General features: G+C 39.4%; 1 protein-coding gene across 1 annotated transcript in view; it reads right to left on the reverse strand.

Annotated features, from left to right (window-relative positions):
• Positions 1–23790, reverse strand: part of DDX10 (DEAD-box helicase 10) — a 308585-nt gene that overhangs the window by 79164 nt on the left and 205631 nt on the right. The window contains exon 16 of the mRNA XM_034758827.1: positions 11404–11460. Within this exon, the coding sequence (XP_034614718.1) occupies positions 11404–11460 (57 nt within the window). The remainder of the gene's footprint in view (positions 1–11403; positions 11461–23790) is intronic.

Consider the following 23790-nt stretch of genomic DNA (forward strand, 5'->3'; position numbering starts at 1 on the left):
GGGGGGGGGGGGGGGGGGGGAGGGGGGGGGAGGGAGGGAAGAGGGGAGAACGAGAAAGGGCAGCAGTACTTTAACGTCAGCTGTGTACAGCCCCATACCGGCGACCACTTCTTACCGGTACACCGTACCGGCCCACTTTCACCTCTGGCCTTGACTCTACTCCAGCTGACATGAAGGGGGAAGTAGGCTGCTTCGGGAAAAGGGCTGGTTCAACTTATTACCCTCAGGAACAGAGAAAGCAGAACTGAGTCACTATTTGCTTCCCGTCCCCTCTTGAGCCTACTCAGCTACTCATTGCCCTTACTCAGGCTGGACTGAAAGGTGCCAATCCAGCCCTTAATGCTTTAATTAAAAGAACACGGTTTCCACCACCAACAGGTGATTTAAACCATACATTCCAAATATTAACAAAACCCACTATATTCAAAAGGAACACAACATGTGCATATGTTGGCACATATTTATTTTGTTTCACAGTCTCATCATTTTTGATAATCCAAAGTTTTAATTTAAAAATATTGAGGCTTTGCTTAATGCCAAAATATTATCATTCTGGAATAAATGCAAACATCTCAATTTGTTCTGTAATGTGTTGAAAGCTCCACAGTGAAGTCTAGGATGGCGCCAGCATTCTACTCAATCCACCAAACCTGAAGAAATCATTTAAAAACAAACAACGAAAGAAGGATGAATATGAAACCTGCATAAGACTTATGTAATTGGTGAGGTGATCTGCATTCAAAGCCAGTCATTTTTGTACATAATTTTACACACCATTAAACAAACAAGCCAAAAGTATTGGGATTAAAATGGTAATGGAACTGCTATGAGATTTCTGTTGCAAAGATTTAAAGAAATTTTCATCCAAATGAAGTTTTATTTTTATTGTTATTTACGTAAACACTGAAAGAAATTTTGAAACAAGGCCTGCTTTAAGAATGTCAGATAAACCAGAGGTCCACTGAGAGGTTTTTACCATGTTGCACACTACAACTGTAGGAAAGGGGAAAGTAGTTTGTTCGTAGTAATCTTTCGCTCTCCCTCACCCATTAACAAATAGAAGAACACTTGCTGTTTCTCCTCTACTTGCAAATACATATTGGGTCTTCATCAGAAGCTTCCCAAAAAACTGCAATCCAGGCAATTGAAACAAAGGAAAACAGCAGCTGGAGGACAAAGCAGATGCTTTTCTACCCTGGATTTGAAAGTAGAAAGTACTAAGACATTAAATGAAAATCTGCAAGCCACAAGTACGTAATGTGAAACATTACAACCTACATTCACAGAGTAGGCCTATCATGAAGATGATTGTATTAAATCAATTTTGATCTGTGATACTAATACTGCCACCTGAGATCTTTCACACTAAAAATCTCTCTCCACTATAAACATGTGAAGGCTTCTTATGATTCAAATCAGCATGGAGAGTGAAACAAGTTAGTTTATATTCTGTTAAAATTGTTCTGGTTCTCTGGCGCTAGTACAACGCTGCCAGGTTTGAGTAGAAAATGTGGTTGGAGGTAGGGTGAGTGATTTTTTAAAAAGTCCAAGCTGAATGAAGCACAAAAAGAAAATTGTATACATGCCTATATTCTATTATGCTGGCACTTAATCAACGAGTGTAAGAAATATTTTAAAACTAACAACAGTAATATATTGGCAGTGATAAGAACTAAATTTGTAAATTCTTCCCCGAGGCGGTGTAACCAAGAATTACTTTTTACTTAGATTGTAAGCTCGATGGGGCAGGGACAGTCTTTTTTTGCTCTGTGACTGTACAGCACCTGGCACAGTGGGGTTCTGGTCCATGACTAGGGCTCCTAGGCACTAGAGTTATACAAATAAACAACCATAGATATTTTTACCTTGATAGTGCTCCACTTACTAAACAACTGATATCACAGAAAATGACAAAGTAGAGAATATAAGGAATTGCACATCAACTTGAAAACTTGCACTGCCTTGTCTACATTAAAAAAGATTTGTACCAGAGTAAAATCAATTTAGGTACAATGGTTGAAGCCCCTGACAGACCCATTGCACCAGCACAAAGAATTAAGCTACACTGGTGTAAACCCCACTTTGCACCAGTGCAGCACATCTACAAGTGCATGTGCATTTTAAGAACCTATCATTAAGCCTAAATCAATGTAGCACCAATTGATTATATGTAGACAAGGGGCAACATTTGCAAAATTGCTTACATTTCTTAAGAGTCTAAGGCTATGCCTACATTACAAAGCCTATACAAGTATAGCCGTTTAAATTCCAATGAAAGTCGAAGTGGGTTAGGCTCTCAAGTACCTAAATCACTTCTTGAAAATTTTACTCCAGACTTAACAGTGATATAATTATTTTTTTTCCGACACCTGATTATTAATAGATATTTCTAAGTATTGCCTATAGCTAGTTATGAATACCAAGTTAGCAATGTTCTCTCACTTTGTTAACTCCACAGTCATATTGCAAAAATGCCATAATACTAGCTGCAGCTGAGATTAGTAGAGTTATATGAACATATGCAAAGCAAAGCAACAAATCAGTTTTGAGTACAGCATGTTTTGAATCTACAGCACTGTGCTCTTATAACAGTTCTAGCAAGCCTATCACAATCTGGTTAGCCTCAGAAATACTAACAAAATAAAATTGACAGACAGTTGAGAGAATTAAGTCCTTTAAAATAGATATTCTTTCATACAGGAAAAAATATCAGGAATATTGATTCTCATGAGTAAACTGTGGGAGCTAAATGTCACATAATAAATTAGGAGTTAATTTTGTCACTGACTTTATAACAAAGAGCACTGACAAAAAATATTATGTAACCAAATTCTAAAACCAAGATGTTTTTTAAAAATAGAACTATAAAAATAAGGCTATTGAATCAATACTGGGACAACTAGCTAAATGATTTACTGTTCAAAAGATTTTAATCTCATTCATTGGGAGCTGCTGTATGCTTTGAAAATCAGGTCATTTATTTAGGAATCGAAATAAGGATTTAGAAGCCTGATGTGAGGTGCTCATTTTTGATAGTCTAGGTTTAAAGTTCTTTGGCAATCAATCTTGTGTAATGTATATTTTGATACCTGCTAAACCAGCATTCACAGTCTAGATTCTAGAGCGATTTATCAAGGCTTCTGACTAAAAATGCTACTATAGAAAGACATTGCAACTTCAATGCCGGTCAGTTTACAGGTCCCTGAACTGCCATAAAAATTACTGAAGACACCTGTCCCCTTAAGGAAAGTGTGGATTTTCCTTAAATAAGAATGAGAATGAAATTTATTTTCTGACTTTCAGGAGATACATTTTTCAAGCTTTTGAAAAACAAGACTTCTGAAAACAAGGAAACAAAGTGTGTAAATGAAATATGAAGGGGAAGACCTCAAAAGCTCCTATAAAATGTCTTTTAAAAAATGGACCAAATCTTGCAGTGAAATATACTGGATTGACTGTGTTAATTCACAAAACAGGTACACCATACACAAGAGTGAAAGTTTATCTTTACTGATCCAGTGAGCATCCTCCTTATTCTAGACTTTTAGGGAGTTTGAGGATAGGTCAGTCTCTATGTCTGTTCAAACCTAAACCTCTGCTGAGCCTGCAAAGGGTGCCATTTGGGTTGGATGATCACCAACTCATTTCACTCTGAAAAATGACCATTACTTTTGATTAATAATGACAAGTGTTAATTTTGGACTAGCAAATGGAAATGGTTTATATCCAATACCCTACACTATTTAGGTGATTACATTGGAAAAATGTGTGTCTACCTCTGATTAAAAAAAATCAAACCACATGACTCCTATCAGTTTACTATGTGCTCAGAGATTTAGGTACCATAGCATTGACTTGATCATACACATTTGTAGTGTCAAAAAAGTTGTGGTCTATTATTAGAAGCAAGTTTAGTGCCATATTAACTGGAACCATCAACATGTTATTTCCAATGTATTTAAAATTCAGGGAAGGTTACTACACATTCATAACGGCTCATTTTCAAATGGTCAGCACTGTACACAGTATTTTAGATTTTAAAATATTTCAAGAGCAATTTAGGATTAGCACCCATAAAGAAGGCTTATAAAATTTCACTTTAGAAAAAGCAGTTTGTTAAAAATGGGGAAACACATTTGAAACTAACATATTGTGATGTTCATTTATTAAGTTTCCCCTTTTAGAGCATAAGTGCTCTGGGATTTAATTTGAATCTGAGATTCTCAATTTGCATTGAGTAGCCTGTCTGAAATCACTCTGAGTCAGGAGATTTAAAAAAAAAATGTAGATATATCTTTTCATTAACACAAATTATTGAATTAAAGCATTTTCCCACTTAAAGGGTTTATCAAAAAAGCTACTAATGATACAAGCACAGAACTGTAGGAAAATCACTTACAGTATATTTAGATCATCATCTTAGCATACCTTTTAATTGTGAGGGTGTCCTATGAAGGAGAGGTGCTACTTATTAATTAATTTTTCAATGGAACTATCTTCTGCTTGACTTTGGCCAGAAAGTAGTGACCCTTAAAAGAAACGTGTCTCACTCATGACTGTGATTTCATCTGGAATCTATCCGCATAAAAGACAATGGAAGAATTTACTCATAAGTGAACCAAATTAATACTGCTTCATTGCTTGCTCTTATTTTATTTTGTATGTACACACACACACACACACACACACACACCAACCATAAACCCTGTCCCCATCCAAAGGGAGAATGCACAAAAAACTACACCTCTACCCCGATATAACGCGGTCCTCAGGAGCCAAAAAATGTCAGCACCTTATAGGTGAGACCGTGTTATATCGGGTTCAGGCCAGTACAGTATATCGGCCGTGCCAGACTGGACGGGCTTCCCTGGCAGTGATTTAAAGTGCCCGGTGCTCCAGCTGCTGCAGGAATCCCCGGGCCCTTTAAATCACCACCGGAGCTCTGGCAGGGATTTAAAGGGCCCGAGGCTCCCTGCTGCTTTACCGCATTATATCCGAATTTGTGTTATATCGGGTCGCATTCTATCGGGGTAGAGGTGTACACGAGAGCTAATGTCTTGTCACCACCTGTGGCTGTTCCAGGGGAAAGCTGCAATCTGGCCCTCATTTACTAACCATTATTGAGTATACAAAATAAAATAAGAGCATTAAGAGTATTAATTTGGTTCACTTATGAGTAAATTCTTCCATTGTCTCTTATGAGGATAGATTCCAAATGAAATCACAGTCATAAGACACACACACACACACACACAGCAGAGGAATACAAGGGTCTGACTCTAAAACCCTGCCAATACTCCATTACGTGCAGAGATCTCGAATTCCTCCTTCATTTACACTTTTCCTCCACATTCTCCATTCTAATACCACGTATCTAGCAGCTGCAAAGGATCTTCAGAGCCTCCACCCTCACCTTACACAGGTGCTCATGAGACAGGCTTCCTACAAAGAGGTGGGAACTCCAGGCTCAGAGAGTGTTTTTGCTCCAGCCCTATGTCCCCAGGCATGGGTTCCAGTGGCTATGGAATTTTCAGCACATTTTAAGAATAAGGCTCCACCCCAAAGGAGTCCCTGGGGACGAGGTTGGGCCCTGGCAAGTAAGAGCCCTCTCCCTTTCCCTGCATTTGAATTTTGCTATTTGGCATGAAGGGCTCTGAGGCACATCAGACTGATCATATCAGATCATTTGGGGAGGAGGGGTAGAAAGAAAGGTGCAGAAGGAGAAAAGGCAGGGCTCCCTGTGTTCCTCTTGTTAAAATCCCAGCAGAATATGGCACATAAGGCAGAGGAAGTAGCAGTACAAGGTAGCGGATTCTAGTGCATCCTGTAGAGAAGTGCCCTACACAGATGTCTATGTCTAAATCTGCCTCTTTTCCTTCTCCATTAAATATCTGTCGCCCGACCATTTGGGTGCATTTTGTCCATGTTCTCCCACCAAGACCCTTGCCAACATTCAAAGAGAATGCAGCAAGTTTCTGTTCTCCATTGCTCTCTGAGATAATCTTGGAAGGAGATCCAAAAGCCTAATACATTTATAGGTGTGGAATTCCTCTGTTGGCAGGGGGGAAAAGGTGGTGGAAAAAGCAGGTTCATATTTATTATCTTGATGCTGATGCCAATCTGCATATAACACTTTGAAATTATTCAACAAGAATTCATTCTTGTGAAAAAGAGTCTACGATGAGTGAAAGCTTGGAGGTCACTCATATATTAAAAGGAGATGGCCAGATCACAATTTAGTGTTGTTTCTGGATAACATTCCACTCCCTTTAGCTTAGTGCAATGATTTGACCTTGTCACTCATACTTACCTAAAGGGGAGAAACCCCTGTTTGTTAGTGCACAGGGACACCAGCCTGAGCACCTGGCTTTTCAGAAGATTCTCTATTTCTTGGGCATGAACTGAAATAACTTGCTCTTGATGTGGTGGACACTATCCTTTTCCAGGCTTTTCTGATTTGCTTTGAAATCCAGCACCACTCAGAGCCCATCAAAAGTGTGTCCTGTTGAATTGCAAGTTATGCACATTGATAAATACTGGTGTTTTGCAAGTTACCCAAGAAAGCCATCTTGCTTGTACTCTACGCAACAAATGTACACGCAAAATTAGCTTTTTGTAGGGCTGAAGTCATTTAAGAATGTGACCATAAGAGAATAATGGATGAAAGATAATTGATGTAATGACCCAAAGAGGAAAGTAAACCCAAGAAATATAAAACCTCAAAGTATCAGCCTTGGTACACTTATAGTCTTATTCGGTCTGCAGAGTACACACAGAATTGATGGCTGAGCATAAACAGAAGTTACTAACACCATCCTCAATCAAACCCTCAACAATTGTCAGACATTTTAATTAAGCAAAGAGTATGACAATCTCAATACAACGTGCCGAGAACATGAACATAGTGAGATCACTGCCTAATGCTTAGCAAGACTGCTCTCAGAATGACTGAGCATCAATAACTTTCAGTAGCACGAGCCAAAAAATATGTACTGAATGGAAGCTGAGTTCTGTGGTTTCATTTTAATAGCTAACGCAAGCCCTGCAAACGGTCATTGTCACCATGGGGCTGTTACAAGGGTATCTGGGACCATCTGACTCTGAAGTCCTATTCTGGCTCAGCAATCCCCCTGCTCCCTACTGCTGCCCCCTGCTGGCAGCTAATGCCTAGCCTCTTTCTGGAGAATGATGATGCCCTCTTAAAGGACCAGTCTTCATTATCTGTATTATGGCAAGAAAATCATATCTGGAGTTCTGTATACACACACACACACAATAAGACCGTCCATACCGCAAAGAACCAACAATCTAAATAATCAAGAAGTGACGTGAGTTTCCTGAAATCACATACTAGGTCAGGGACTGAGGCAAGAAATAAAACTATTTGGACTCCTGGTCAAGTCTTCTCTCCCTGAGACCTCTCTGAGCCCCCATGGAAAATTCGTCAAAGGTTCATATTTTCAAAACTATTTCATATTTCAACAATCGTTCTTAAAATCACTTTCTGGCAGCACTAGAAACCTGGCATTGTGCTAAGCCATGAGAACTAGAATGCTTAACTCACTAAACAGAGTAAGCAGCAGAAGAGAAATTTCCAAGATGGTTTCATTGCAGCTAACCCAGCTGTTCCTTGGGAACTTTAATAAACACAAATCGTCAGGACCTTGATTTTAGGTCTCATCTGAAGTTTAAAAGACTTTTTTTTTTTAAGGGTCAGATGATAGACTATCAAAATGTAATGTCTTAGTTTTTGCTTCTAGTAATGTGCAACATATATATTAATGGTAATTAACAGCAGTATATTTATGTTTATAATACATTTACTAACATCTCAGTACTTTCCACGTTTTTGTCTTCTTTGATTATGTATGTAACAGAGTGTACTGTCAACCAGTCAAAAGACAAAGCGGCTGCCCATTTACTTCTGGTGTAGTGAATAGAAGTATGACAGGTACTGTGATGTTATCAGTACTAAGTGCTGCTAAAACACTTTCCTCAAATTAAAACATAGCAATTATAAATTAATCTATTAGATTTATCTAAATTCATTTTTAAGAGTGAATTTCACAACTGAATTACATGCATGCTGGTGAGAAATAAAAGGTGAAGACACGCCAATTACTCTTCCACATATTAGACTCATAGTTGTGAAGTGGTTACAAAAGCCTAGTTTGGGTCTTTCATTTGATCCTGGCACCTAGTGCACTTAAAGCAGATTAAAGGTCACACGTACAGAATTTTTCTAAAATAGCTTTAGTCCACAGGCAAGACAGTAGGTGGACAATGCACATCGGTGACTGGATCCCCAGACACCACAAGCGACCGCTGGGCAGACCCAAAACGTGCTGGGCTGATCCCATGACAAAACTCTTTGGCCAGAAATTGAAAAAACTCACAACAAAACGGAATGGTGTGGCGTCGACTTGCGTTCGTGGAGGGACAGACGAGGACAAGCTGGACAAAGGTGCTTTAAGAAATGAGGAATCTTCCTGATTAACTAGTTTCTTGTGTGCATTTCTGCATTCATTGTAGGTGGAGCTGGTAGCACTGCCTATGGTAAGGTTGCTCAACAAACTGCAGCCAGTGGGTTGCCTTAGTAAAAAGTTTGGGAATCACTGGTCCACAAGACATATTGTAAAATGTAGTGTCCGTAGTATGTAAGCGCGAGAACTTCTGATCTAAGCAGCACATATGTTTTTAAACTGCAGTTCCTTTTTCAACAGTGTAAGTCTGTTTTTTTCCTAGTATTTTAAATCTGAGAATCCACACGGGGCTGCTTGAGCCTGACCTCATGTGAACTGTGAAAAGCTTCAGATGCTGTTGCTTCATCTGTGAAATTTTCTGGACTAGGGGACATTCTAAATTAATTCCTCAGGGTCCAGACAGCCTGGACTTGCCATCTTTATACATTATCTGCTACTTCCTTTCACTTTCCAGACTGAGAGTACAGGCTCCAAGTTGTCAGCCTATCGCACTGGAAGCATTTTCTCTTCAAAAGGTCAATGCCAAGATATTCAGTGAGAGCCACTGCAAGCGACATGACTCCACTGCCCAGAGCACTAACAAAAAACATCCTTTGTGTACGTAAAACCAAAACTTTTGCTTATGCAACAGAGCTATGTCAGCTTTAGAAGCTACTGCACAGATGGTGGTTGCAACAGACTTATGAAGAAGAAACATTGTTGACAGAAAAGAAAAAAATAGCAGCTCACTCAAACAGTCACACCTCAGAAGCAGCAGTGGGGTAGGAGGGGTGGGGAGGGGGGAGAAGAGATTCAGGCTGAGAGTAGTTTCAACAGAGGCTTCCCTCTACCTAAAACCTCCTACAAGTACAGGCAGCACTAGAATCTTTCACAGCTAACACAGGTTTCCAATTCAAATACGAAGTGCAGCTAATGGGTTGCCTTAGTACAAAGTTTGGGAATCACTGGTCCACAAGACACATTGTAAAAGGTGGTGTCCATTGTACATAAGTGCAAGAACACCTATAAAAGTTCTGGGTATTCAAATTTACTACATTCACTAAAATGGAGAAATCCAGGATCAGAACAACTTGCAATGTTTAAAACTTAGGAATGGATTTTAAGACTCCCTATGCATCCACTCAGAGCAAAGGACATGAGAAACAGGACTGGTGAAAATGCTGCATAGCACTGAAGATACAAACACAACACAGATCTGAGAGAAGAATGATATCACCCTACACTTTTACACTGTAAGGTCTTCAGAGCAGGGACTGATATTTAATCGATACTGTACAGTGCCATAATTATCTATAGCACTACATAAATAACTCAAAGTGGGTGTCAAGTATCAGAGGGGTTGCCGTGTTAGACTGAATCTGTAAAAAGCAACAGAGGATCCTGTGGCACCTTTAAGACTAACAGATGTATTGGGAGCATAAGCTTTCGTGGGTCAGAACCTCACTTCTTGCATCTGAAGAAGTGAGGTTCTTACCCACGAAAGCTTTTGCTCCCTATACTTCTGTTAGTCTTAAAGATGCCACAGGACCCTCTGTTGCTTTTCAAAGTGGGTGGAAATTCTCTTTAACCAGATATCAGTTTTCACTTAATCGATTTTAATAAAATAAGGAGAGAACACTTTGAAGAACCAGGGAAAGGGAAATATCCACATAAATGGATCCCTTTGTATGTGTAGAGCCTACATTTTTCATTTTTTGAAATATCATGGATTTGCTTTTTATCCCTTAAGAAGGTGTAGAATTAAAAAAGCAATACAGTATTCATAAATGTTAAATACCTTGATTAGGATCAATACTTTATTCCTATATTTACATTTTGCTAATTGTTGATTCTGTAAAGTAATTTCCCTACCAGTCTTCCACATTCACACTTAAAAATATACATATTTATATTTTAAATTGTATGCAAAAAAAGTCTACTCTCTGATTTAGAAGTCCATGATGCCGAGAGCTCTCCTTTCAAGCTGTCTTTGAAGATGGAGCGATACTTAATACCCAGCATAACCAGGCTTTTCATATTATACTGTAGAGTAATTACTTCCCACTTCAGAACTACAACATAAGTTATCATCTCAGACTTGTACTCCAAGTGCCATAGCCAGCTTGGAAAAATCTGACAGAGAACATTATGGGTTTACTCAAGGGAGTCTGATCTGTGATAACTGCCAAGAACAAATCATGACTATTCAGGCATAGCATAATGAGATGCAGTATGAGAAATGACACACATTATTGGGCCTGTACAGTATTCTGGAAAATCACTGTAACTGAATTTCCTCAGGTCAGCACAGGTCGAACCATACACAATACTAAAATATGCCAATACAAAATTGTAACTGCACATATACTATATACTCATAACTACTTCAGAGGGTCTTCATGCAATAAACTTCCATTTAAACACAGAAAATTCTTCATGAATTTTGTAACATGAAGGCTAAATGAAACCTCACTGTAAATCTCACAGGTTGCTGTGCTGCATGCAGAGCCATAGGCATACACAAGCATACAGTAATCAGATGAGATCACATTACATCTTAAAAACTGCAACTGGCTGGATACACAGAATAAAGTGAATGCCTCTCCCAAAGAATGCTCTGGGCATAGAATAAAACTGCTGAGAGAGAAAACCAAAAAACGAGAAAATAAAAACAAGTAACTTTGCAATGGGCAACAAATACATTTGCTTCCTCCACTTAGTACTGTACCACCACTAGCTGTCACACCAAAACAAAGCAAGAGTATGGGGATGAAAATGACAAGCAAACAGAAAAAAAATCTTTGAAATGCTACTGTATTAGGGAAATCCTGTAAAAAATAGTCAAGTAAAACAACTATTTAATGAGAGAAAGAAAAGCAGTCTTTAAATTCCAGTTCCAGAACTATAATCATTGGTCTATCAAAACAATAAAAAGCCTTACCTTCTCGCTTTTCCTCCTGGCTTCTCTTCTTGCTTCCTTTTCTCTCAGCCTTTTCTCCTATGAGAAATAACAAGATCCATCATAATTTTGAAGTCATACTCCCATTTTATCTTCAAAGAGTAAAATAATTTTTAAAGTTGAACTACCCTGTTTAACCCATTCCTATTGTGTGTGGCAGTAAAATAAAAACAACGAATACATGTCTGACTGAGGCACTATTCATTCATCTTTGTCCTACCAGGGAAGATTAAACATAGTGCAGATTAAAACCACAATCATCTTTACAAGACAACATGAATCTTTTAAGGCAGTTGTTCACAGAGGTCTTCCAGGGGGTACATCAACTCCTCTAGATATTTGCCTAGTTTTACAACAAGTTACATAAAAAGCACTAGCCAAATCAGTACAAACTAAAATTTCATATGACTTGTTTATACTGTTCTATATACAGTACACTGAAATGTAAGTACAATATTTACATTCCATGATAAAAATGAGAAAGTAAGCAATTGTTCAGTAATAGTGTGCTGTGACACGTTTGGTTTTTTTTTGTCTGATTTTGTAAGCAAGTACTTTTCAAGTGAGTTGAAACTTGGGGGTACACAACACAAATCAGACTCCTGAAAGGGGTACAGTAGTCTGGAAAAGTTGAGAACCACTGTTTTAAGGAATGATGCAATTAAGCATTCTGATAGTATTTTTAACAGGTTATTACATTTAAAACGCTAACATGGCATTGTCAAGTTCCATGTTTATGGTTTCTCATTGATCTCACATGAAATCTCAGTTGACAAGAAAAATGATAGTTTTCGCAACAGTGAGCACTGCTAAAGACACTTGAGTCCTCAATCAAGCTGTGTTCTTCCTGGCTTCCACATAACCACCATTAACAGACTCTGCAGTGGAATAGACTCATAGACTTTAAGGCCAGAAGGGACCACCATGATCATCTAGTCTGACCTCCTGCACATTGCAGGCTATGGAACCTCACCCATCCACTCCAGTAATAGACCCCTAACCTCTGGCAGAACTACTGAAGTCCTCAAATCATGATTTAAAGATTTCAAGTTACAGAGAATCCACCATTTACTCTTGTTTAAACCTTCAAGTGACCCATGCCCAATGCTGCAGAGGAAGGCAAAACCCTCCCAGGGTTTCTGCCAATCTGACCCTGGGAAAAATTTCTTACTGACCCTAAATATGGCAAGACCCACCAATCCGGACACCTGGGAAAGAATTCTCTATAGTAACTCAGAGACCTCTACATCTAGTGTCCCATCACCAGCAATCACAGATCAGCTACATGCCATTGTAGGCAGTTTCATCATACCATCCCCTCCATAAACTTATCAAGCTCAGTCTTGAAGCCAGTTAGGTTTTTCACCTCTACTGCTTCCATCACTTGGAAATTCTTTACAGTTACCTCATCATTAATATACAATGCTACTTCATCCCTTTACCTTTATTTCTGTATTTCCTGAACAGCACATACCCATCAATACCTGTACTCGAGTCATGACTATTATTCCACCACGTGTCTGTTACCCTGGTTTCACTTCCTGCATCAGGCAAGTAGGCCCTGTATCAGTTTAAATTCAGCCTTTTTATATCCGGAAAAACCCAGTCTGGACCAGTAGATGAAAACCTCCCCAGGGAGGTACCTCTCTGGAGGTATTTACAGCCTGACTGATTCATCTTAATCACTCTCCCCCCACATTGTTTTTTGTCCTGAGGGAGTTGCAGTAACCCTCCCCTCTGGAGTGAAATACAATTCCTGGCTGATTTGATACATAAACTATTCATAAACTTAATAAAATATTGTCCCCAAAGATACTGCATGTGGTTGTAATATCTGTCACTCCACTGACTTGCTATACTCTGAGGCACACACCGATGCTTTAGACTTAAGCAATAGCGTAGGTGACACCTAGACCATGTGACCTGCCATGGGCGCTGGAATTGCCATGGGAAGTTTCCTCCAAGTAAGGAGAAGCAAAAAGCAAGTTCCATAGAATGAATTTGGAGACGGAGAAAGGAGTCCACATACTGACATGTTAAGTGCGTACAGCCACCAAGAAAAGGTAGTGATGGTCAGAAGGGTTTGACATGAATTAAGATGGACGTTTTGCCTGGGTGGCAAAGGGCCCTGGATTGGAGCAGCATAGGTAGAAAAAACGTACTTTAAACTTGTTTTTGCAGACTCATATGAATAATCAGAGTACCACAGAAATAATAGAAATGTAGGCCTGGGAGGGATCTTGAGAGGTCATCTAGTCCAGCCCCCTGAGCTGAGGCAGGACATCCCTGACAGGTGTTGTTCTAACCTGCTCTCAACAACCTCCAATGACAGAGATTCTACAATCTCCCTAGTGCTTAACTACCCTGACAGGACGTTTTTCATAATATCTAACCTAAACTACACTTGCTGCAGATTAAGCCCATTACTTCTTGTCCTATTTTAGTGGACATAGAGAATAACTGATCACCATCCTCTTTATAAGAATCCTTAACATACCTGAAGACTGTTATCAGGTTCCCTCTCAGTCTTCTTCTTGCAAGACTAAACATGCCCATTTTTATTTTTTTTTAAATCTTTCCTCATAGGTCAGATTTTCTAAACCTTTTATCATTTTTGTTACTCTTCTCTGGACTCTCGAATTTGTCCACCTGTTTCCAAAAGCGTGGTGCCCAGAACTGGACACAATACTTCAGCCAAGGCCTCACCAGTGCTGAGTAGAGCACAATTCTCATAAGATTAGCTCCCCTTCCCCCCTCCCCCCACAACTGCAGCATGCGGTGACTCGTATTCAATTTGTGATCCATGATAAACCCCAGATAAACCACCGAGCCAGTTATTTCCCATTTTGTAGTGGTGCATTTGATTTTTCTTTCCTAAATGTAGCTGAAGCAATCTCAGAACCATTAGCAATTATCTTTGAGAATTAATGGAGGAGAGGTGCTGCTTCCCAGGATAAGAGTCCCCCATGATGTAAGTACGACCTACATTTTTTGTTCCCTGATGCACACCTTTACATTTAGCCACATTAAATCAAACATTGTTTTCTTGCAGATAGCTTACCAAGCCATCCACATAGCTCTGTATCAGTGACCTGTCCTCTTCATTATTTACCACTCCCTCAATTTTTGTATCATCTACAAACTTTCCGTGATTTTTTTTTCTTCCATGTGATTAAACAGCATAGGACCAAGAACCAGTCCCTGCAGGACCCCACTGGAACACATCTATTTGATGGCGAGTCCCCATTAACAAGTACATTTTGAGACCTATTAGTTAGCCAACTTTTAATCCATTTGATGTGTGCCATGTTCATTTTATATCTTTCCAGTTTTGTACTCAAAATGTCATGTCGTACCAAGTCAAGCCCCTTACCAACGTCTAAATTACATCAAGATTATTACCTTTATCAACAAAAACTTGTAATCTGATTTTAAAAAAAATCATGTTAGTTTGACAGGAAATATTTTCCATAAACCCATGCTGATTTGCATTAATTATATCACGCTCCTTTAATTCTTTATTAATTGAGTTGCGAATCAGCCGCTCTATTATCTTGCCCAGGATCCATGTCAGACTGACAGGCCTATAATTACTGGGGTCATCCTGTTTTACCTTTAATCACAGAAATTCATCATGTATTCTTTTTTGTGTCATGCATTTTACAGAAAGAAAATGAGAACTGTTTAAGAGTTTTAAGAAGTGGGACTATTTCTTGAAGTCTTAGAGGGATTTTAAATTTGTTAGTAATAATTTTCTTCTATGGAGACTGGGATAGTAGGATTCAGGGTAACTGGGGAACCCAGTTTTACCACTGGAGGGAAACAGAAGTAAAGGCAATTGTTGCAGAGGCTCACTCCATTCACAGATGAGCAAGAGAACCAGGAGAAGGAGCTTTATGCAAGGTGTGTGAGGGATGTGGGTGGGGGACTGGGGCTTATGCAAATAGCTAATTCAGGGAGCAGTTTTCAAATGGGATACTGATGCCAGCACTGAGAATTATATCATCACAGTAGGGACCATGATTCAATACACCCTAATAATTGGTGTATACAGTGGTATTTATGATAATGTCTTGGCCTCTTTCAAATTTTTTGCAATATGAAATACAACAGAAAATGTTTCCTCCTTCAAATATAAGCTTTCTAAAATTTTAAATTTTGCAGTCATCTGAATAACTTATCCATTAAAAAAAATCAACCAACTTAATGTATTAAATGCAGAAAGCCCAATTATAATATAGACTTGGGTAAAGAAAGGAAGAAACCACTGGACAAACCCGCATAAGTGAATTCTAAAACTAATTCAGAGGGAGCAGAGCAGATTTTCTACCTTTCACCCTTCCCCATCAGTTCTGCAGCAGTATATGCTATTTCTTGCTCTTCTAGCAACCCAACTCTGTGGCTCTTTTCGATATCAGTATTTTTCATACACAGAATACTAAGCATGTAATAAATTTTCAACCCTTTCCAGTCCAATTTCCAAACTATTTTGTTATGCATTCCTGGCTCTGGCATATCACCTGGATCAGTGTCACTTTCTCAGTTCTATGATAAAACTACCGGCTCCCTTTAAAATGTTACCTTGAAAAGAAGGTGGAAGAGACTAGAGTGATATTAACAGGGAGCTGGGAAAGTGAGATGGCTGATATTCCACACCAGGACAGAAGAGTTTTGAAAATGAGCAGCATAGACTTTTCAAGAGAGGAAAATTCTACTGTATATGGAAGAGACAGCAGCGAAACATTGGCCACAGAATCAGGTTGAGATGAAAGCAAAAGCTCATATTCAAGGGAGCTACAGCGGTATAATGCAAAGAAAGGGCTGAGAAGGCACAGGGTTGAGAAAATGCATGAGAGAGAAGAACAGATGACAACATAATATATAGGATAGTTTATAAAAACACTGGAGGGAAAAAAGGATAGTAACAATAGGAAGAGTGGAATTAGAACTCAGAGGGAGCAGAAGATAAAAGCAATAGCATGCAAAACTAGAGGGGAAGCTTTGTATGAAGAGAATTGCTGCCATCAGCACCTTAAGTATTGGAAATCATAGAATTTTAGAATATCAGGGTTTGGAAGGGACTTCAAGAGGTCATCTAGTCCAAACCCCTGCTCAAAGCAGGACCAATCCCCAGACAGATTTTTACCCCAGTTCCTTAAATGGCCCCCTCGAGGATTGAACTCACAACCCTGGGTTTAGCAGGCCAATGCTCAACCCACTGAGCTATCCCTGCCCCCAAGTAATTATGAGAATTTTTGTGAGAAAAAGTAAGGAATCAGTTCCTTTTTGACAGATGAAGAAAACAGGTGGACAAAATTATTAATTTAGGCCTCGGTTCAGGAAAGCATCCTTATTCAGGACAGTGCTTAAGCATACACTTAACTTTAAGCATCTGCATAAATTCCATGGAAGTCAACTATGCTGTCCTGAGTAGCAATGTAATGTTTTTCTGAATCAGGGGCATATCTGAGATTGAGGGCCCATTCTTCTCAGCACAGAGCAAGAAACAGTCCCTACTGTAAAGAGCCACTCTAAATGAGAAGACAACGGGTGGGGGAAAGTAAACAATGCCTGTATTATACAGACAGAAATGAAATAACTTGTCTAAAATGACAAAGGAACTCTATGGCAGGAGCCAGAAAATGGAATCCAGATCTTCTAAATCCCAGTGTGGTGTTTTAACCCACAAGACCTCCTTGCATTTAAATTACATTCTGCTAGAAAGGAAAAATGGAAGGACGGGAATAGACGTGGACAATATATTGTAAGATAGCTGGAAAAGGGCAACCAAGCAAATGTAGATTTAGCCAATGATAATCAAATTTATTCCACGTCAGTTAATTCTCATTTTATAGAAAATCATGAATCTCTACAGATACATGCATCACTAAAATCTCTGACACTTTAATTTTTACAATTTTCTACAAGCAGCAGCAGAGTCTGGATTTTCTTGGAGTTTGCATTTTCATAATACATAATAAGAATGCAAGGTTCTATCATGCTATAAATCATTACTTGGAAGAATAGCATATAATTCAGCAATGAAAATAAAATTTATTAGTAGCGGGAAAACAGAGGATCATGTTTCAAGGTACAAATACTTCATTACATATGCCCCTGGCCTTCTAGCGGACTTCTTATCTGATACAGCTCTACAGTTCCCTAATATTGCAAATTTCCAACTGAAAAGACATAAATAAAGGCAGATCCTGTTATTGAGTATGGCATTCATTTTTTATTGCCAATATCTGTATATCATAACTTCATAACACAGCAGCATGAGATTATCAGTTAAAGCTGCAGAGCTCACAATTTGATTCAAAAACTTTCTCCCCAACAGTGGTTGTAGAAATCATGTCTCTTTGGCATCTCCATTTGTATCCAACTGCTTGCCCCTTATAGGGTAAAAAGCAACAGAATCCTGTGGCACCTTTAAGACTAACAGATGTATTGGAGCATAAGCTTTCGTGGGTGAATATCCACTTTGTCAGACGCATGGGTAAACTTCTCTTCCAGATGAAGGGCTTATACAAACACTAAGGGCATGTCTACACTTGCCATTTAAAGCGCAAGAAGTCCCTTTTTTGTGCAAAAACCGTGGGAGCTTCTACACTTGCCAATGACTTTTTGCGGTGAAACTCAGAAGTTTCATCGCAAACAGAAAACCGCCTCCCTGAGAGGCGTACAGTTCTTACCAGTGATACTTTTGCAGTGATGTGCAAGTGAAAACAGGTTCTTCCAGTTTACGCAGCTTTTAGCCTCTGGAAGATATCCCACAGCGCCTAGGTGACCACTCTGGCCAGCAGCTCTGCTGCTCTGACGCCAGGTAAACAGATCTAGCCCCTCCCCCTGTAACGCCCCGCGGGGGAACTTTGAAACTTCCCTTCATGTTTTCTTGGCAAGTGCTCACTTATCAGGTGACAATGGCTGCCCCACAGAGCAAATGATCCCCTGCTTGGAGCAATGCTGAACTACTGGACCTGATCAGTATTTAGGGAGAGGAGGCTGTGCAGGGAGGCAGGATGCCCTACGATCACCCCTCTCCCCTTCCCACAAGGCCTATCCTCAAAATGGAGAGAGCTGCACTGTGGGATAGCTGCCTTCAGTGCGCTGCTCTCATCGGTGATGGAAGTGCTGCAAATGTGAACACGATCTGACGCCTGTGGAAGTAAGTGAGAACACAAAGCAGCACTTTTCTTTTACTGGTTATCAACAGTGAAACTGACAGCACAAAAACTCTGTAAGTGTAGAGACAGCCTAAATTTCCAGCAAGCAGGGGTGCAAATCGACTCTAAACTAGCTTGCCTCACATTAAGCGTCTGTGTCCTGCTGATGAATACTAAAAGTTCCCTAGTGCACTTCAATATACTCCTGTTTCAAAGTGGGGTAGATCAAGAGCACTGTCGAACTTTTAGCACGTGGCAGCAGAGTCCACATGGCAGCCTAGCGCAGGGAGAGTCGCGCCCCAGCAGGCCGTGAGCCACCTTTGTTTAGAAAAGTCTGAGGCATGTTGGTTTCCTTTTCAGACTGTCAGCCCAGAATGAATCGTAGGCTTAACTGGAAACCAAAGCAAGACCCTGCTCTTTTCTTCTCAGCCAGCGCTTCCAGTCCCTGCATTCCTGGAGTAAGAAATTCAGCCCTAAACCAAGAGTGGCCAACATGTGGCCTATGTACTGGAGCAGCCTGCATGGAACTTGGTGGAAGGAGCATAGGTTGCAGAAGAGAAGAATTTGGAGAAGGCAAGAAGAAGTCAGTGTGACAATCAGTGAATCAACTGGTTGCATACAATGTTATTGTGTATAGATATATATCAAGTAAGGCCTTTTATGAAGGCCTGTAATGTTCTGAACTTGATGGTCATTAGGATATACATATATAGGTTATAACTATGAATATATGCATATATACAGACATTTTTATATGTGTGTATATATATATATACACACACACACACACACACACACACACACACACACACACACAGTAATAGTAATTAGGACTACGTCTGCACTTAAAATGCACTTCAATGTAGACACTACTTATGATGAGGGGTAGGGTTCTCCTATTGGTATAGGTAATCTACCTCCCAAAGAGGTAGTAGCTAGGTTGACGGAAGAATTCTTCTGTTGACCTAGTGCTGGTCTACACCAGTGGTTAGGTTGCTACAGATACGTCTCTCAGGGTGTATATTTTCCACACCCCTAAGAGACGTAGCTATATCAAAATAAATCCCCCCCTGCAGAGACTGGAAGGGTTCTCCTGTCATTAGGTAATCCACTTCCCCGAGAGCAGTAGCTGGGCTGATGACCGAATTCTTCCATTGACCTAGCGCTGTCTACACTGGGGGTTATGTTGGCTTAATTATGTCTCTGAGGGGTGTGGATTTTTCACACCCCTAAAAGACAACTATGCCGATGTAACTTTTCAGTGTACACCAGCCCTAAACTACAACTACAGCCATGTGGAGAAGCAATCAGACAGGGAGGGGCACTTCCTGGGTAGTTGTGTACACATAACTAACTCCAAGCGCCTAGCATTGTATAACCCAGAGAAAGACAGTGGTGGACTATTAACGCTAATGGAAAGACATTGAAAAGAAAACCCCAGTCTTGGAAAATTAAGCAAGGAGGGAGTTTCCCCTGCTCTGTGGTCTGGTCTACACAACAAAGTTAAGTCAATGTAAGCCACATTGTGACAACCTAGTTGTGCAAGTGTCTACACTTACATTAGTGGGAGACAACTTTAAGTGCGCTGTTACGCTGATATCGTAACATCAGCTCCCCTAGAGGCATTGAGCCACAGTTGATGTACGCAGTTTGATGCTGCTCATGCGTAGACAGCTTTGATCCCAACAAACAGTTCAGATGACACACAGTATATGGTGTGCCAGTATGAATGGGAAACAGCATATGAATTTTGCATTGGCTGTTTTTTAAAAGGGTTGAAATCCAAGCAATGCATTCTGAGGAGAGATCTGAGAGGGGTAATAAAAGTTGCGAGGTGCACAAAAAGAGGACAACTGTGACAAGTGTCAGGAGCAGCATGGAAGAAGGCACACAAGGAAAAATGTGAGAAGGAAACACATGGAGCAAAGGAAGCAAGAGGGGAAGCAGGAGGAAATAGGAGCCAAGATGTGGGCCAGGAAGTTCTGTGTAGCTCCATGAAAGCGATGAGGAGAAAGTTAAACTTGATGCAGATGGTGAGGGGGAAGGCGGTGAACAGATTTAAAGAGGAATATTTTAGCTACAGCATTTTGGATAAACTGAGTTGAAAGGCCAGAAAGGGAGAAGTGGTAATCAAGGCAGGAGGAGACCAAGGCATGGGGAAGGATTACAACGGTTAGGTCATCTTCTTATAAAGAGATGTCAAGAGGAAGAATTGATATGATTTAGTAACAGCCTGTATTGGGGGAGAGAAGTCAACACTAATGCTGGGTGACAGGGAAAAAAGTGGAATCATTAACATTAATGGAGAAGGCAGGGTTCACTCTGCTGGGTTGAGTTACAATTGGCGGTGGGTCACAGACAGGTGTCAGAGGTGCAATATTGTAAGGGAGAAGAAATTACAGAGTAGTAAGTGATGGGTTTAAAAACCATGTGTAGGAGATATTGGAGTGGTAGAGAGCAACTAAATACTTGTGACAGACAGCCTCAATTTCCTCCTAGGGAAAAATACCTGGCAAGATCCTGAGTAGAGTGGGAAGAAGTGTGAGGGCCACATTGTCAAAGATAGAGAAAAGCCGCTGAGAATCAAAGATACAAAAGTCAGGAAAGGATGAGAAACCAAACTTCTTTAGCAAAGAAGATGGCTGAACTGAAGGAAAAGAAGAAAAATTTGCAGAGAAGGCTGTTTGAGTTTTCTACCAAGATGCTTAGCTACACAGGAGCAAATGAGACATCAGCCACAGTTGGAGACTGGCAGAAAAGACAAAATGGTGGGAGAGGAAGCAAAAATAATCATAAATAATAAATAATAATAATAATGAAAAGGCTGAAGGAGAGCAAAGGGACTCTGAAATCAACAGAAGGGAAGGATGTCAGTGAGGGAAGAAAAGTATTGAAAAGTGCAGAGATGTTGATGGATTTGTGGTAGTGAGAAAACTACATTTTAAAAAAGGACAAGAATATGGAATTTTGGCAAGCATTAAACTGCACATGTGAGCCAATGAATGCCTAGATTCAGTAGGACTGCAATTTCAAATGGAGTTTTATCTGATTAAAGATTGCACAACTAAGCCCTGAATCAGGGTACTCTCTTTGGACTCTGTCCTCTCTAATTTTATTATTTGTTATATACTTTAGTTCATGTTTTGTGAACAAAATTACAGTAATCACACTTGTTCAAAATAAAATTTAATCTCTCATCTGCTCTCTAAAATACAAACAGTATCTTAAATCTTTCTATCCTTTGTTGCATGTTCTGGATTCAATGCACGTCATTTGCAGAACTAAACTTGTCTTGTAGCTGACACCAAAGACATTTTGAAGTTTTTCGGTTTATTTGCATTTTTATATGGTCTTCACCTTGGGTCTAGCAGCCTTCAAAAGAGTAAATTCGTCCATACTTCCAAAATACCACTGTGTATTTTTTATTTAGGTGATTGCTATACAAGTAATTCTTCCAAAACGTTCCGCACAATATTGGTCTCATTTTAATCATCCCATAGTTCTTTCATATTGTACCCAAGCTGGAGGCACAGCAACAAATTGCATCTTACTGCAAGTCTTAAAAAAAAAAAAAAAACACCACACCAGCAGCATCCATTCTTCCACAGTTAACATTGGTACAGTACTTTAGGATGAATCATATGTTTTCCAAGAGAGTTATTACTAGCAACTCTGCTCTGTACTGTTATATAACATGCCTGATTCTTTATTGGCTTGACCCCCCACTAAGAAGTCATCTAGTACAGGCTATCTTAGCCAATTTCAGTTACCATACACATATGGTAATTTTAACTAATATACAAAGGCAATGTTATTTTATCCTCTAAACCTTTTATTATCCTTTGAACCTCATCTTCATCCCACAATAGTTATTTTCCCCCCATGATTTATCTCATGCTTCTGCAATATCAGGAAAATGTTTCATTATTCAGTACAATTTTTGAAGAGCAGCTCTGAAATTGTAATACAGTACTCTCCTTAGTCAGTGTTATGTTTCCCTGGTGATCATGCTCTATATTTTCATTCTTAGACTTTATCTTCTACTGAGGTAATAAATACTTTAAATAAATCACAAATACAAATTAACACCAGCACCATTTCTTTAGATTTTGCCTTTTGTGTAAGTTTTCTGCTAAATATTGAACAGAGTAGAAAGACCAACCAAGTATATGTTTATCACACAAGATTACCAAGAGCAAAATATGGTCTTGGGCATAAGGATAAATCTATTCAGTTATGCCCTGAGAGTTATTAGTGGAAATGAACTTACCACCACTACCACTATAAGAAAACTGGCATAAAGTGGTTCACTATCCTCATCACTTCAGTGGTAATATGTATATGTGCTCAAACATGCATAAGTTCTCTCTCTATGTTTTGCAAATACTACCTAGAAAAATAAACTCATTTTTCAAACACAAAATTCCCATCCTTTTCTTTTTATTAGCTTTGAAATAGGAAGTAGGAGGAGGTGAGCGGGGACTTAAAACTGTCCTGATGAGACACTGGATTTGTAGGATTTCAACATCAGTTGATATGGGACCTAAATGTGATACAAAAAGTGAGCTTCATGATCAAAGATATTCTACAAAAATGACTTTTTTTAATACACATTTTATTTTTCACCTCCCTCCCAATAACTAAAGCTTTGCATTATATATGTGCTGCTAAATACATTTTTTATAAACCTTCAACTGAGTCATTTGTTTGATAAATTTCATTTAATTTTATTCACTGGCTTTTAATAGTCAACCCCTATGAATTACCCAGAGTTCCTAAATTATTAGTCTCTGCAGCACACACCTAAACCAACAGGAAGTCTGAAAACCCAATATATTTTAGAAGCATTGGAATACCTACAAATAGGCTTGTAGATTTTGTAGCCAGCTGGTTAATATCGATGGTTGGTTACGGCCTGATCCCACATGAGTGAAGTCAATAGGTGATTTTTTTAATTGACTTCAATGCGCACAGGACTAAACTCTTAGTTATTAAGGCTCACATTCAGAAATGGACTTAAGCACCCGTCTAACTTTTAAGCAGATCAATAGTCACATAGAAGTCAATCCTTGAAGATTAGGCACATGGTTAAGTACCTTCCAGAATTGTGGACTACCTGATTTAAAATCTGGTTTCTCCCCACTCCAGTCAATGAAACAGTAAATACTTAGCACTTATAAAGCCCCTTTACATTTTCAAAGCT

The sequence above is a fragment of the Trachemys scripta genome, chromosome 1 (genome assembly GCF_013100865.1).
Source record: "Trachemys scripta elegans isolate TJP31775 chromosome 1, CAS_Tse_1.0, whole genome shotgun sequence".
NCBI classification, from domain to species: Eukaryota; Metazoa; Chordata; order Testudines; family Emydidae; genus Trachemys; species Trachemys scripta.